The 15,779-nt window shown below is 42.8% G+C and overlaps 1 protein-coding gene across 4 annotated transcripts in view; it reads right to left on the bottom strand.

Annotated features, from left to right (window-relative positions):
• The window catches only part of ATP11C (ATPase phospholipid transporting 11C), a 219,852-nt gene continuing 204,073 nt past the window's right edge, over window positions 1–15,779 (bottom strand). Inside the window, exons 28-30 of one of the 4 annotated variants that reach the window (XM_056130193.1) lie at window positions 12,609–12,762; window positions 5,461–5,565; window positions 1–2,633 (exon numbers count right to left, since the gene is read on the bottom strand). In XM_056130193.1, coding sequence (XP_055986168.1) covers window positions 5,464–5,565; window positions 12,609–12,762 — 256 coding nt within the window. In that variant the 3' untranslated portion in view covers window positions 1–2,633; window positions 5,461–5,463. Of the gene's footprint in view, window positions 2,634–5,460; window positions 5,566–6,224; window positions 6,316–12,424; window positions 12,491–12,608; window positions 12,763–15,779 lie in introns of all 4 variants that reach the window. The other 3 variants (XM_056130194.1, XM_056130196.1, XM_056130195.1) reach the window with 3 other exon arrangements.

The raw sequence follows: 15,779 nt of genomic DNA on the forward strand, positions 1-15,779 counted from the left end.
TCAATCATATCATACCAAAGTTTATTGATTACATCAAACAAAAATTTCTGTAATGAAAAAGGCAAGTTGCATTCATAAAAGATGGCATTCACATTCATTATAGAAAGCAACAACGAGATGTAAAAAATTGCTTAAGTGAAAAATGTAATATTGCAGTTTCATTTTTAAGCTGAAAAATGATTTGTCAACACTTGCATAAAATCTGCACAATTATATACTGCATGTTATTAAAAAATTCCATCACTAAACTATTATGAATTTGCAAATTTAGGCTTACATTTACATTGTTGCTGGTGTCTATGTAGTAGATATGGAATTGATGTTTTCAATTTTGGTAGGCAACATCTTTAAACAATGGACAACATTTTGAGAAATTATAAGAACAACTTGAAATTTTAAATCAGCCAAATCATGGGCATATAATCCTATCATCACATTCACTTCCCTCTGTCATCACACAGGGTGGTTTGATTGTAGTACTAGGTATGTCCTTACTTCAATGGCTTACTTCAATTTATTCCATGTGCTAACCTCCCCTAGTCATTTTTTTAGCTCCTTAAGAAAATACCGTACAAAAAAGGAAAAGTCAGATCTTTCTGAAGGATCTGGGCCTTAATATCACCCATCACTGCCACTGGGAGTTTGAGCTGCAGTGTAATGGATAGCTGAGACATGACTCTAAATCCTCTTTAGTCACCTGACTTTCTGGCCACAGGAATTTTATTTGCCACCAGTTAATATATTTACACTAGCCTGGATATTCTGATCATGGCAAATCTCCAATGGTTCTGCATTAAACAAGTCTATCTTTCCTGGCTCTCCTATTTGTATTCACAGTCCCTGTAGTTTTCACATAAAACATTAAAAATAAAGCAACGACCATAAGGACAACAACACACTGAAAGCTTTCCTGGGTCTGATTTTTGCTTCTGTAGCTCTTTGGACTAGGCAAAGAATAAAAAGACATTTCCAGCAGACTACCTCCGATACAGGCTACCAGAACACAGCACACTTCCATAAGCCGTGAATCACTTCTAACAACACATTCAAAACTAAAACTGACACGGAATACACGCAGTGAAAATGAGTCAGTAAAGAATGGAATGGTTGCCGACAAATGAAATCATGTCTTTTCTAGAGTTTAAGAAAAATTACAGCTGAACACTAACACATAATTTACATGAAGAATCAAATGTGCCATACGGACTATATAAATACACTGGTATAGATTGATTTCAATACTTCCTCAAATCAAAGTACAACAGAAATACTAATAATAGTACAGGCATGCCAGGAAGACAACCCAACATGGAAAGTGAAGGAAAACAATTATTTTCAAAGACCATTTCAATTTAGTAGTCAAGTGGAGTCATTTATATCCATAGAAAGTGTTGAGTTTTAACAAGGAAGGAACACACTTCACATTCTGATGCTTCACTGCTTCGCCATGGGAGGCGAAGACCTCCTTCTAGGCCAGTAGGTTGAGGACTTTACCAAAGTCAATCACGTGGCTGAGAGTTTGGAGCATGACCCTTAGCCAAGTTTCCTAGGAGAGACAACATTCAAGTTCAATGCCAAGGCTCTGTAGCGTGCTTACCATCTTGGGGGATGAAGGGCACTCCCTCCCCATCCCAGGTGCTGCTCAGATTCACAAATGCAACCTCTGCCAAAGAAACAGTTCTTGGTCTCAAACAGGCTCCTCTCCGATCCTCTTCAGCAAGAACTTACACAGGACTGATGCTCAGAATGGCCTTTGTTTCTGCCTCACTCCTCCCCCGCCCCCCATCATCACTGATCAGAGCAAAGTTACATTTGAACACATCAGTTTTATCTTCACGTTTAGGAAGGGTTACTAAGCTATTTGAAATGGTTTCCTTTCAAATCCCAGAGCTCCTTGGCCCTTATGACTTGGGATTTAATTCAGCATAGGAAAAATAAAATGATTTTTTGATTCTCACAAAAATATTCCAGATTATCATTCTTTCACATAAGCGTTCAAGATATTTTATGGCTAGGATATTCAATCAAGAGGAAAAAACTATCCTGTGTATGTACACAAAGGATTAACTCCCCTATCGAATGCTATCGCTGAGTCCTCTCCTGTTTTCAGGTATTCTTTTCAGATGTCTGAAAACAGAGAATCTAAGATTATCATTCAGCAGGTACAAGAAATGTGATCCAAAGAGCCTATTTCTTCTGCCAGGCAAAAAAAAGTAATATTAGAAAAATCTATTCATTTCCATGGCATGACTTCTACTTTATACTACTGTGTTTAACTCCATTCACAGAATTTGTGGGTGAGAAAAAAAGCACCCATTTGGTAATTATTTTATTCTATCTAAAGCCAGAACTTCTAAGTATTCTTGCTTTCAACTTTCAGATTAATTCGTAACTTAGCACTCTGGCCATGGCAGCAACTTAGAATAACTGTAAATGCTAGAGAAAGTCATTTGGTATTTTAATGGACATTAGTTTTGATTTCTAGACACAAGAGAGTGTTTTAGTTTGTTGCATATCGAGTATCCTGAGATGATAACTTTTTGTATCGGTTTCTTCATGCTTTCGTTTTTTTAGCTGTAACCACTGTCAATATGCTTGTAGGACAATAACATAGGCAGCTCGAGATTCGGATTCTGAAAGATTTAAAATATACAGAGTTAAAAGGTTTATTTTAATAACACGGGAAACCATCTGCTTAGCATTTTTCAAAAATAAATCAAGTAGTAAATTTTGTTATGAGAGTAAAAGCAACTGTCTTAACAAAGTGCCAAGTTTTATTCACATGCAGGGAAAACAGAAAAGTGACAGAGTAACCGTTTTTTAATCCCCTTGTTAGCCGAGTAGATTCAGACTTGCTTTCTGCTTTTGGATTGCTCCAGGGTTCTCCTAATAATTGTTACCACTAGAGTTATCTACCACAGGAAAGGGTCTGCTCACCACAGCCCCTTTCCCTAGGCTACGGGTTCCTTGAAAATAGGACCACTTCATTGATTTTGGTCTCATGCACCTAAAACATGGGTTGGTACCTCGCTCGGGACTTGGAGAATGAATGAAATGGAATATCTGGGAGAGGAATGTGATCACTTTGATGGTCTAAAACAACATCAGACTAGAAATACTGATATAGATGCATTTTTCCTTTGCTGCATTTGTTCCTTGTATTCTTGTTTATTTTTGGGGGGGGGTCAAGGTTGGGGCCACACCTAGCTGTGTCCAGGGCTTCCCTTAGGCTCTTTGTTCAGAGGTCTCTACCAGCAGGACTCAGCGGACCATAAGTGGTGCTGGGGATCGAATCAGGGTCAGCCACATGCAGGGCAAGCTTAAGCGCTGCTCTATTCTTTTTGGCCCCTTCCTCCTGTTTAATCTGGAAGATCCTTATCTTTGTGGGAGAGCATGTGTGAATCAACAGACTCTTCTGTTTGTTTTATTCATCATTGTTTGAAAACAATGCTTTCCTAAGGAGACTATAGATTCTTCTCTGTTCTTCGAGGTTTGATTAAATACTGTCATCATCATAATTTTAATAAAAACATTTTCAAAATCCAACCTTTAGACCTTGAGTAGAGGTGAGCTATGTTCCTCCTGTTTAACTGCACTGCAAGGTCACAGTCACATGAGAAGTCTTCTAGGGTGGTGGATCATGAAAGTTTCATACCTGGGACCAGTAGTACCATGTCGTGGGCCAGTGGTTAGTGGGCAGGTGTGGTGGCCCAGTGGTTTGCAGCCTTTCTATAACTGCGGTCGATGGCTATGAAACCACTGCTCTAGATGCCCTTCCGTTCCCTGCCACGTTCCCTGTGGTCCTACAGTTCTTCATGCGACTGTGCAGGGCCACAGAGACTATGCCGAAATAAAGCTGCCACGCATACAGAACTTGCGAAAGGAGCCAGCAGGTGCCCTCATCAACAGAGGGACACAGTGGCAAAAGTCATCGCAGCACTTCTTCCTTAAAGAATCATCAATAATCAGTCTCGCTACCTTGAAAGTGAAGCAGTCATTTCCAAACCAGAAACTCCTTCCCCTGGTTCTGCCTTAGGCTCGGGGAGGAGTGAAGGCCCTGGAGAGGCCAAAAGCAGCAGCAAGATGGGCTATACAGCCTAGTCTTACGAACCCCAGGTCAAGCTCCAGAAAGCAATTCAGGGGGATACAGAACCAACCGGAAACAGGCCGGCTGAAACAAAGCACACAGCTCAGGACAAGGCTATGTGGGCTGAGCATCTCAACCATGCTGGCGGCTACTAGGAGCGGATGACTGAGGGCGAATAGAAGCAGGTGAGGCCCTCCAAGTACAGAGAAAAGATGCTGACTTGGGTCAAATGAGTTGGCTTCCAAAATGCACTGCAGATGTGGGCAGTGATGAATAACAGGAGATGGAAGAACCAACGATTCAATCCAATAGCTCCAATTTTATTGTTTGCCAGAAGGTGGGGAAGGTGCCAGCTGATGAAAAAACAGGCCTGGGGTGGGGGGGGCAGACTCCAAATCTTTCATTTGCCATGGGCGCTAATTGTAACGCATTTGTGAACCACGGCCCTGCCCTGAGCTGTGGGGTGCAGTTTCCACACTGCCATCTGCACTCATTCATGACCTGCTTGAGAAGCTCCCTGGAGGGAGGAAAGAGTCCAGAAGCGCTAAGGCTCCTGCAGTGCGCAGGGCACATGGGAGACATTCTGACCTCAAGGACTCCTTCCTGTGCAGGTCAATTCCTCCCTCGAAGATTTCTGAGGGTGAATTAAACAAGTCTACAGCAATGAATTCATTTAGCTTTGGAAAAAATGAATTGTGGAGCATTCTGTATCATTAAAAGCAACCCCCTGAATGGCTAGGAAAGAAAGATCTCACCTCTGAAAGCAGTTAACATTTTTGAATAAAACTTGACACGAATAACCCCCCAAAAGTGATTAGATTGGTTCATTAATATTATATATTCTGGGATTCAGACATTTACAGGACATTAAATTTTATACCTGCAAACACACGGACACAGCACATGAAGGGACAGACACACCCAATAATTTTCACATAATTCCCCCCAACACCAACAAAAACATGCAATGCTAAACTGATTTATTATACAGATGCAATTTTGGAATATTTATTTGCAGTTTTTTCAAATGAGCTTCAGTATATTACAAATATTTCTGGTCAGTATTAAACATTTTCACTGCCAGAACAACTTGTCCCTTAAAAATTGTATGTATATATATACATATATATATTACCTTTCAGCTCTGAAAGATGCTAATTTTAGTTGGGGGCTTAGCAAATAAACAAATGTCCATAAATATGTACATATTTCCCCATATTCCAAGTAATGCATCTTTATATTTTGCAAAGAGTAGTATAAAGTTCACCACACCAACAGAAGAGAAAATTTAGAGAATAATATTTTCATTTTTTTCTTTATAATGCTGTTAATCTGTTTCTTTAAAGCCAGCCCGCTTGTTTAACACTAGGTACCTGTTACAATATATTAGATTCGTCTGAGAATGTTCGTAAAAGAAGAGGTCTGACTGAAGGTCTGGTGGATAATGGGTCAGATGCCCTTTTACAGCTCAGATTTCTCTGTAATAGTGAGGTAAAAATACTTAAAGGATTTGAAGATTGGTTAACCTACCTGGTGTTAAAATGTAGAAGGTAATTTTCTTATAGACTACTCTTCTGGCCCAAAGCACACATGATTTATACTACAGCAAATGCATTACATTGAAATGAATACAATCAAAGACCTAGGAGTCTCTAACTTGATTTGTTTTCATGGCAGAGGTATAACAAACATTAGTAGTATGTGGCAAACTTGGATTTTTGAAATGGCACTGGTAGGTTATGTGGTAGATGAGGCAATATGGTTTCATTAGTAAACCTTACCATCCTTTTGGTGAACACCTCTGAGAGTTGGGCTGGTGCTTTGAGTGTGTCAGACAAAGAGACATTTATGCAAATTATTCCTTGTCTTGGTAACCAAATTAGCTGTAACACGCCAGGATCACTACTATATACTGGAAGTCAATGGGACTAGGGCCTTACAGTCCAAGTTTGTGAAAATCACTTCCTCTCCAGTGGGATAATTTGGGAAGGTGAACAAATGATAAAAGGAAAATGATAAAATACTCTAAGTCTTGATGAAGAGATAAAAATGAGTCATGAGAATTTTTCATAAAGTCAGAAACGGTGTCAAGCAAATGAGAATGCAAGCAAGTTGGTACATTAAGAAAGGAAATCACCTTATTCACTCCAAGAGAAACTGTGATTGCTGGAAGTTTGAGAAAGCATGAAGATAGTAGATGTTCCTGAGGAAGGGAGGCGTTTCGTTACCTTGTTCACAATTGCACAAAAGGTGGGAAATTGCAGTAGAAAAGAGAGAAATGCAGAAACCAAAAAAAAAATAAAGTAAATATTCTCTCAAATGTAAGACATTTAAAAAGAAACCTTGAGAATTTGAAGTTGAAATGACATGTTAGTTGGAAGACATCACTTTTTGAAGTAGGGTTAGAAACAATCTATTATATGTGCAGACTACTATTCTATTTATCAATTTCGTTAATGGAAAATGAACTACTTTTCTGGCAGTGCTGGGGATCAAAACTTAGGTCTCACACATGCAAGGCATGCACTCTCCACTAAGCATGAGGGACCCCTGCAAGTGGACTAGTATGAAGAAAATTACTTTAACACCTGCTTCTCGTTTGCAAAAGGCTTAATCATTAATTAATCTACATTTGCTTCACATTTACCTGTTAGAGAAATGGCCCATGGTCTGCCCATCAGAAATCTAGCCCTTCCCTCTTCAGCTGCACCTATACATAATGAGGGATCTGATTGCTCCTTGGACAACAGACGGCTGAAAACCAGTTCAAAACTAAATCAGCGGGTGCTGGAGTGATAGCACAGCGGGTAGGGTGTTTGCTTTGCACGCGGCCGACCCGGGCTCGATTCCCAGCATCTCATATAGTTCCCCGAGCACACCAAGAGTAATTCCTGTGTGCATGAGCCAGGAGTAACCCATGTGCATTGCTGGGTGTGACCCCCCCCCCCAAAAAAAAAACTAAATCAAATACAAAGGGGAAATGTGTGATGAAACCAAACCCGAGTCCTGTTTAAGTCTGGACTAATGCTTAGCTTCCTTTGGGGAAAGGGGATAGCACAGGGGATCAAAGCCGGAGCCTCACAGAAGCAAGACAGGCACTCTACCTCTAAACCACACCCTAGGCTTTGTGAAGTTTTGTTTTTAGGCCACAGCAGGCTGTGCTCAGGACTTACTCCTGACTCTGCACTCAGGATCACTCCGCGTAGGGCTTGGGGGCTATATATTATTTCTCCAGCTTACCTCCTTTAACACAGTTTGATTGGGTTTCCTCCTTTTCTTTCAGAACCTCTTAAAGAGGACAGGCTAACAAGCTATGCTTTTCTTCTTTAAAACATCAAGAAAAAGTCTAGCTTGGTAACTTAAAAAGTTTAAACAGAAAACCTGAGCTTTTTGTAAAAGTATCTTCACATTCTGTGCCTAAAGTTCTCAACTAATTCACAAACTTGGTTTTGGCACTGCCCAAGTAAAGCAGGAGATGATAGGAAGTCAACTCTGGGAATGAGTCCAACAATTCTGTTCATCATGATTATCCATATCATCTACTTATGTCTAACGAACACAGGTAGGTTTAGAACTAGTAACCAGCTAGTGTAACATACAGCCATCGGAATCTCATAAACAATTAAACTTATAAAGGCAAAGAGTTCAATCCACTCATATTTTAACATCTTTATTTTTCCTGTTCATGGTTGACCTTAAATTAAAAAAGGTGGTGACAAGCAAATTGCCAATGAAATTGGAGAAGTAACTGTTGAGTCTTAAGAAAAAAAATTAACACCTGTCATCTAGCATGTGGGCAAAGACTTTTGATCATATTAACACAGTATCAAGTCCCCCACACCACAGTTCACTATTTAAGCCAATGTTATGTTTCACTTTGACCCTTTTATGCCTATGGACAGGCATGGGCCGGTGGTTGAAAATCCCTGGTTTTAAACCTATCTGTGGAAGACTGTAAGTGTAGGCACTTTCTGATGGGATCAAAAACTTGTATCCAATCACTGGTGATAAGAGTTTATATACGGAACGGATAGTAAGGGTCTAATTAGGTGACTTGGTAAAAGAAAGGAAAAGGAAATATGGAAGTAGAGAAGGCAGGAAAGAGAGAGCATGGACAGAGTAGTCAAAGCATCCAAAACGGATACAGCTAGCAATTGCGGGGGGGTTGGCGAGGGGTGGCGGGGGCAGGAGGGTGGGAGATAATGAGCTAAGACAGTCTAGCAAGTTCACATTCCTTTGCAGTCATTTAGAGAGCTCTGGCACCAGCTCTGTCAGCAGGATGTCAAAGAGGCCAATGCATAAAGGACCATCTCTACAGCCACGACTTGGGAGGCCATGAGAGTTCTCAGCCAATAGATGTCTGTGCATGCCCCGCCCACTGCCTCTGGGTGTCTCCGACCTGGTGAGAAAACTCACAGAAAGCATCCTTGTCGCTGCTGATCACTTCTCCTCACCAAGATTTCCAGTGTTTTCTCTGGGAATCTGGCTCAGACAGTTGACCAGGCTTCGCTTTCCCTGTCTTTCACACACTGTCTTCTCCCTCCACAGCGAACTCTTCTGGGTTTGTGCAGACATCCCAAGCCTGGGCTGGCCAGGCTGCTGGGTCGCCTCCTATCAGGTTACCATGCTGGTAGGCCTTGTAGGCAAAGTCAAGCCTCCCTCTGGAACATAGGGCTTGATATGGGAAAGCTCACATCCAAACAGGTGGAAAATTCCTTTTTTTTTTTTTTTTGCTTTTTGGGTGACCACCTGGGTGACACCCAGCAATGCTCAGGGGTTACTCCTGGCTTTTCACTCAGGAATTACTCCTGGCGGTTCTCAGGGGACCATATGGATGCTGGGAATTGACCCAGGTCAGCTGCGTGCAAGGCAAACAACCTACCGCTGTGATATCGCTCCAACCCCAGGTGGAAAATTCTTAATCGGCAATGGGAAGTGCCGATTAATTACTACTTGGTGAGAGGGGCCAGCGTTTTGTAATCGAGAGAGAGCCCAATGGTGGTCGTGAGGAGGGAGATGCCTTTTGGAAACCCTGAACCTTGAACTCTCTTTGAAGCGTCTTACTGCTCCCCGGCTCAGTGTTCCTCACACACTGTGGGCAATGCAGTGACGTGGCCTGGTCGCTTTACGACCAAAGAAATGCCCTAAGAGCCTTAATTGTGAAACTCTAGCTCAAAAACGAACCTAACTGCTGCCTGGACCGATGAGGAATCGGGACCGATGAGGAATCTGTGGCCCAATTCCTGGGAGTGAACTGACTGAACCTAGCCATCAACCTAGTTTCCGAGAGAGCTGATTGTTTCAAATGCTAGATTAGGCTAGAACTCCCACTGTGGGGGAGGCTCCCATAATAGCCTCTCTACTGGCAGCTCCAAGAGGTCACGACCCTGAGTCGCAAATAGATCCGCTGAGTGGCAACACGTCACCTCAGCCAGTGGATTATTCTGCTTTATACAAGCTTACCAAAGTGTTGCCACCTGAACCCCTTTACTGAATGGCCTTAAGAACTGGGGCCAGCCAGACTGTCCCCAAGGGGTCAATCCCTAGTACAGTAAGGGGTTGAGAGTGGACTCTTAGGCAATGTGTGCTGCGCTAACTAGAACTCAACAGAGGGTGACTTCTATAACTGATAAATGGAAATGGGTGAGCTTCTTTCTCAAATGCAACGGAGCTATTTGCCCCACTCATGGCTGAGTTCCCTTGGCCAAGCATCCTGCTTGTGGATACACAGGATCCAAGGTGTTCAAGGGTTGAAGTCAGCATGCTCTTCCACCTCTAGGGAAGAACGCACTTCGCCTGCCTTAGGAAACCTGTCAGGTATGAGCCCAAACCAGAAGAAAAGAATTCTCTGCCTTGCTTTAAAAGGAAGGCAATGTCTTAGCCAGGGATGCTGATACCACCTAGGACACCAGTCTTGGCCACCCAGATGGTCATTCTGCCGTTATCTTAGAAATGGCCTCTGTCTTTTCAAAAAGGGCCCAACAGGGCCTCCAAGCCCAGGCGCGACTGATCGGAATAGTCGTAGCTGCCATATTCCAGCTGGCCTTTATGCATGTGGACGTGCTGCGTTGCTCTAGCATTTTCTCACGGGGCCGGGGGCCGGGGAAAGAGGCAGCCTTGCCGAGTGCCCGCAATGTTTTGTCTCATCTGCAACTCTCAAAATCCCATAGAGTCTGAAAAGCCAGGCAGCCTTTCAGACATCGGATGTAAAGAGAGATGTTCATCAGTAGGCGGTTCGACACACTTGGATTGGTTTAATGAAGCTAGGGAGAAATGAATGAATGACTGGATGGATGAGAGTGATTATGGAAATTCTCCTCGTTGTATCAGCACATTAGCATGCCAAGCTACAGCACGGACTCTAGACTGTCAGGGATATCGCTCAGAGCAAACAGATACCATGCTGAGCCTGGGCCAACATTCTAGGCTGCGAAACAAAGAGTTGTGGTCCCAGAACTCCATGCTTTCAAGAGAAGTTCCGAATCTGCAGTTTCTAAGAAGAGAAACTGCTCTGCATCTCTATCAGTGGCTGTGCGGTAGCATCTCTCCACTCGACGGTCATCTGATTGTGATTAAAACACTTCATCCATTTCCAAAGCCATTTAATTGCTGTAAAAGTCACTTCCAGCCAGTGTCTGTTTTTTTTTCCCCCAAACAAAAAGGCTGAACACAGGTGAAAGATGTGTCAGAAGGTTTTTGAGTGCTGAGGTTTTTGTGGCATCTTTAGAGCACAATGCTGGGTGTGAATGATTATTAAGTAGGGACTCCACTACCTGGGGTTAAAAAAAAAAAGCACTTCAGAGTGCTGCCCCCAGTGTTTACTCCCCAACAGATAGTGGGAGAGCACCTTAGAGATCCTCTGAAAAACAAGTAAACACCGTATCAGTTCTTAAATTCTGACTTTGTTTGGGGAGCACAGCCGGTAGTGCTGGGGGCAGAAAGTGGGGTGGGGGGAGCGAATACTGATACAGTGCTTGGAGTTTTCTCCCAGCAGTGCTCAGGGGATCATGCAGTGCTGGCAATCAAACTTGGGGCTCCTGCAAGCAAAGCATGAGCTAGCTCCCTGGCCCACTGAAACATTATTTGAAAAAAAAAAAACTGGGCTTCATGCAAATCGTCAGTTGATTTCTCCTGGGAAGAGCCTGCTATATGCATCTGGTTTATTCCTGTTCGAGGTATAAGCAAATGAATGTGGTTTTTTTCCATCCTAAGACTGAAAACACCAGGCTGGAGGGAGTTAGCTGGAGGTCTATGGGAAGGAGGAAAAACAGAGTGAGACCATCTCAGCTGGGCTAGGGTTCCAGCCCAAAATGCAAGCAGAAGCAGGAACTTGAAGCGCATCTGACCACCTAACATGACGATTGTTCCTGCAGCTAAGAATCGGTGGTGCTTATGCCACTGACAAATGTATATTGTGACTGGGACTGATACCAAATTTTTTTTCTAACATCTCAAACAATTGCTGAAGATTTTTCCCACTAGACTCATTTTAGAAACCCTGCATCTGTATATAGTCAATGGCTGGAGTCTGTCGCTTCAACAGATCAGAATCAAACAAAAAGCAGTAACTCAAGGAAAACCAGTTTTGTGGCTGGCTGGGCTAATCTCATCCAATAATTCAGGTACATAGAGCTTAGCTTATTTCCTGCAAATCTCGCCGTGGCAAGGCTCTAGGAAAAATGGCTGTCAACATGCCCAAAACAGGGTTGGCTAGGCCAAAAATGAGCTGAGCACTGGCAGGAATGTGACATATTTAATTAACTTGTTGCTCTGAATTTGCCCGAAGTTTTGTTTTTCCAGACTAGTCAACCCTTTTCGTTTTTAAAGTCTCTTTTGGACATGTCCAAATGATAGCAGGCAACGCGGGCCCAGGGGCTAAGCTGACAGCGGGCAATACCTTCTCATTCCTGCAGGAAATTTACAATTTAAGCAGCGGAAAGAAAAATCCAACACACCCATAGAAACAACTCAGGATTTTTACGAGTGTGTTCAGGAGCTGAGGATGTAGAAACCACATCCAGGGAATTCTCTTTGGCTCAAAGATACTGCCGGACAGACAGGGCTAGAAGCAGCACAGAGATTAAGCAGCACTATAATTCAAGGAAGGGGAAAGGCTTGAAAGAGGCGAATTGGGATTATCAACTAAAAAAAAATCTGCAAAATACCCAGAGGGAATTTTCTAAGGTTAGAGCTGGAATGTTGGTGTGGAAATCCTAGTATGAAAAATTCTAGGCTAAAAAAATATCAATCTTCCCATTTAAAATTCCATATGGAGCATATCAGATACTCCATATGGATTGCTAGGTCACACAGAACACTGTTAAGGAATCTACTTACCACCTGCATTGGATAACGAAGTTTTTACTATACTTTTTAGGCAGAAGAGGAAATTAAGTGATGAACCTGTAAGGAGGGGTTTAACATGCTGTAACTAACGCAATTCTCTAAATAAGGTTTTAGTTCATGGCAGGTCTTGAAGCCCCTTCCAGAAATCAGGTTCTAATAGAAACTTAGATCTTACCCTGGCACTTCTTCTTCTTACATTCTTTAACACTATCAGGAGAATCTCAGGGAAAAGGCTGATAAATATTAGAAGAATTATGGCCAACCATGTGGATACAGAAGACAGCATTTGAGCGAACACGAAATACATTCTCTGCTGCTTAAGAAAAGGCCTGGAGTGGAAAGAAAACACGAAAGGAAAACAAATCAGATTCTGTCACATGAAACACAACTGTAATTGTAAACTGTCTTTTGTGTTTAAAAGGAATCTTTGCGCAGCAATAAAAATAATGTTCTATAGAACACCCCCCAAAGTAGTAAACATGGCATTTACCAAATGTTGGGAAAGAAAGGAGACATAATTAAAAGGGGAAAAAGATAATAAAATGCACTTGACTTGAAAACCACTAAGCAATCAACTTTTAAGGCTGCCAACCAGAGAATATTTATTTGTGTTAGGAAATGCTGGAGCATCCTAGATATTCAAGAGACATGGGGTTTAATGTTTATGCCACAAAGAAATTTACTTCCTTGGCTCTTTTATTAAGATGAGGATAGATTTTTGCTCCCTGTTCAACAACCTGAAAAGCCATTTTTTAAAAAGCTTCCACCCAAACTACATAATGGGGGGAAAGGGCGGTAACAGTTATCCCTCTTGTAGGGGAAAAATCCACCTTTCCACTCACATAGGCTGAGTGTGCCAAGAATGCCGAGACACGGCATTGCTGTTAACAGGACCTTCAATCCTGGAGCCCACATGAGCCACTGGTGTGGCAGGCAACTGCCGAGAAGTGCCACCTGTCTAACCAGCCTCACTGGCTACATGCAGCTGTGCTTGGGGGGCTATTCCTTGTTCTGTACTGGGGAGTGATCCCTGGCGGTGCTCAGGGGATGGTCTGTGGCTCCTGGGGAGTGGCTGAAAGCTGCCATCTTGCCGGAAGCAAGCGCTAACAAATCTCCTGTGCCACCAGCTGTGCCCTCTACAAAACTCAAATGCTGTTGAAGACTGAGGGCTGAGGGGGCATAGTGGACTCCCCTGGGATCAGGGGCCCTTCGGGAACACCTCGGGTATGTTTAGATCACTCACGGTGTTAATTGAAGAGAAACTAGTTTCTTAGGAAAAACCCTGATATCTGTCTACTTCTTTTCTGGAGCCAGTGCTGGGGGTGGGGAGCATGAAATGTTGGAGATTTAACCCCGGGCTCCCATATGCCATGCCCTGAGCAAAGCCTCCACCCCCAGTTTGCACTCTGATCAAATCTTCACGATTTGTGGAATGTTCACTATGTCAGGCTTTCTGGGGCAGTGTTGGTCCACCTTTCTGTGGTGCACCCTTAGACTGGTAAAAATAAAACAATGAGTGTGTGTGTGTGTCTTCATACACAAACATTGTTGTAGTGGCCCTGCTCTGCTCCAACACATGGTCTGGACAGAATAAGTTTTAAGTGCAATGACTTTTTCCATGAACCAACAGGAAGAATTCTGCAGACTGCGCCTGGCGATCAGTTGAGAAACACTAGCCTGGGGTCGCTAACATTCAGAAGAGACTTTGGCAGAGTGCTAGTCTTACTCTGATTCAGGGGAACTCCCTCATTTTCTAGGTCATTATCTGAGGCACAAGAAAGGTCCAAGATAGCTGATGACTAGTCACAGGTATTCAAGACAAAATAGTACTATCTAACATCTCACGAGATTTCTATTTAAATTTTTTTTTATTAAATCACCGTGAGATACGATTAAAAAACTTTTGTGATTGGGTTTCAGTCATACAACGTTCCAACACCCATCCCTTCACCAGTGCACATTTCCCACCACCAATGTCTCCCATATCACTCACTCCTACCACTCCCAGTAGCCTGCCTCTATGACAGGTACTTTCCTTCTCTCTGTCTCTGTCTTTCTCACAAGACTTTTTAAAACCTCATCATAGATCTTTGAAGAGTACCAGTAAAAAAAAGAGGGTGGACCTGGGGTGATAATACAGTAGGCAAGGGCCATTTGCCTTGCATTTGGCCAACCCAGTTCAAAACCCAACATTGAGCATGGTCTTCCTAGCACCACCAGGAGTAATTCCTGAGTACAGAGTCAGGAGTAACCCCTGAGCATCGCCAGGTGTTAAAACCAAAATAAATAAATAAATAAATAAATAAAAAGAGCGTGGGAGAGATAGTACAAGGATTAAGGCACTTGTTTTGCATCATGCCAACCCCAGTTTGAATCCCTGGCACCACATACAGTCCGCCCTGAGTACTGCCAGGCATCGCTCACAGAGCTAAGTGAGCACATGAGCACAGAGCTAGGAAGAGCTTCTGAATACCACTGGCTATGGCCCCTAAGCAAATACTACTACTACTAATATTAAAAATGCTCACATTAACCACAAATGTGCTGCCAGTGTGCATGTGTTGAGCCAGGGCCGTGGTGGCAGGTACATGCCGCCCTAATCTCCCCTCTGGAGATATGAACTTTTAGACTTTAAATGCTAGGTGCTAGGATGTGTACGTTGGGCTCTCTCTACCCTGGAGATGCCTGCATTCTCCCTTGTGCTCCTTAACGTACCTTACCCCTCTCTTTAACTCCCGATAAACTTTGCATACTTTTAAAAATTGTAAAACCCAAAGAGCGCATTATTCTGAGACTGAGTTGGGGACAGCAGCCCCGTGACTATGCAATCTTCACATGGGTGGGTCACATCTCAAAGCGGGTACCTGCCCACAGAGATCAGTTGCAGCCTGTGCTCAGAAGTTCCAACAGGTCCTAGCTGCAGAGTACTGGTGGCAATCGAAGCTAACATTTATATTCGGGGAGCAGCTCAACACAGCTCTATTTCAAAATACCACACAGCAACACAGGCAACGAAATACACACAAGCTCGTTGGTATTTCATTTTCACTAAGCAGCTCTAATGAATACTGACATTAGAGGTGTGTCAATGTTTTAATCACTTCAAGGATTTAAGAAACAGTCTATGGAAACAGACCCTCATTTGCTAAAAATATTTGAATCTGTGGAAATTTTGTATAATTAGTTCAGGTGCTGATTGCACAGGTTCACGGAATTATGAAACTCTGGGGCAGACCGGCGATTTTCTGTGTGGTTAATCAACTTTGATTCATTTGTCTATTTGGAAAGAAAAGAAGATTTCCTTCCGTTTCAACAATTGCCTAACATAAGCACCAAATGTCTTCTG

Source organism: Sorex fumeus, unplaced genomic scaffold, assembly GCF_029834395.1.
Source record: "Sorex fumeus unplaced genomic scaffold, SorFum_2.1 ptg000075l, whole genome shotgun sequence".
NCBI lineage: Eukaryota > Metazoa > Chordata > Mammalia > Eulipotyphla > Soricidae > Sorex > Sorex fumeus.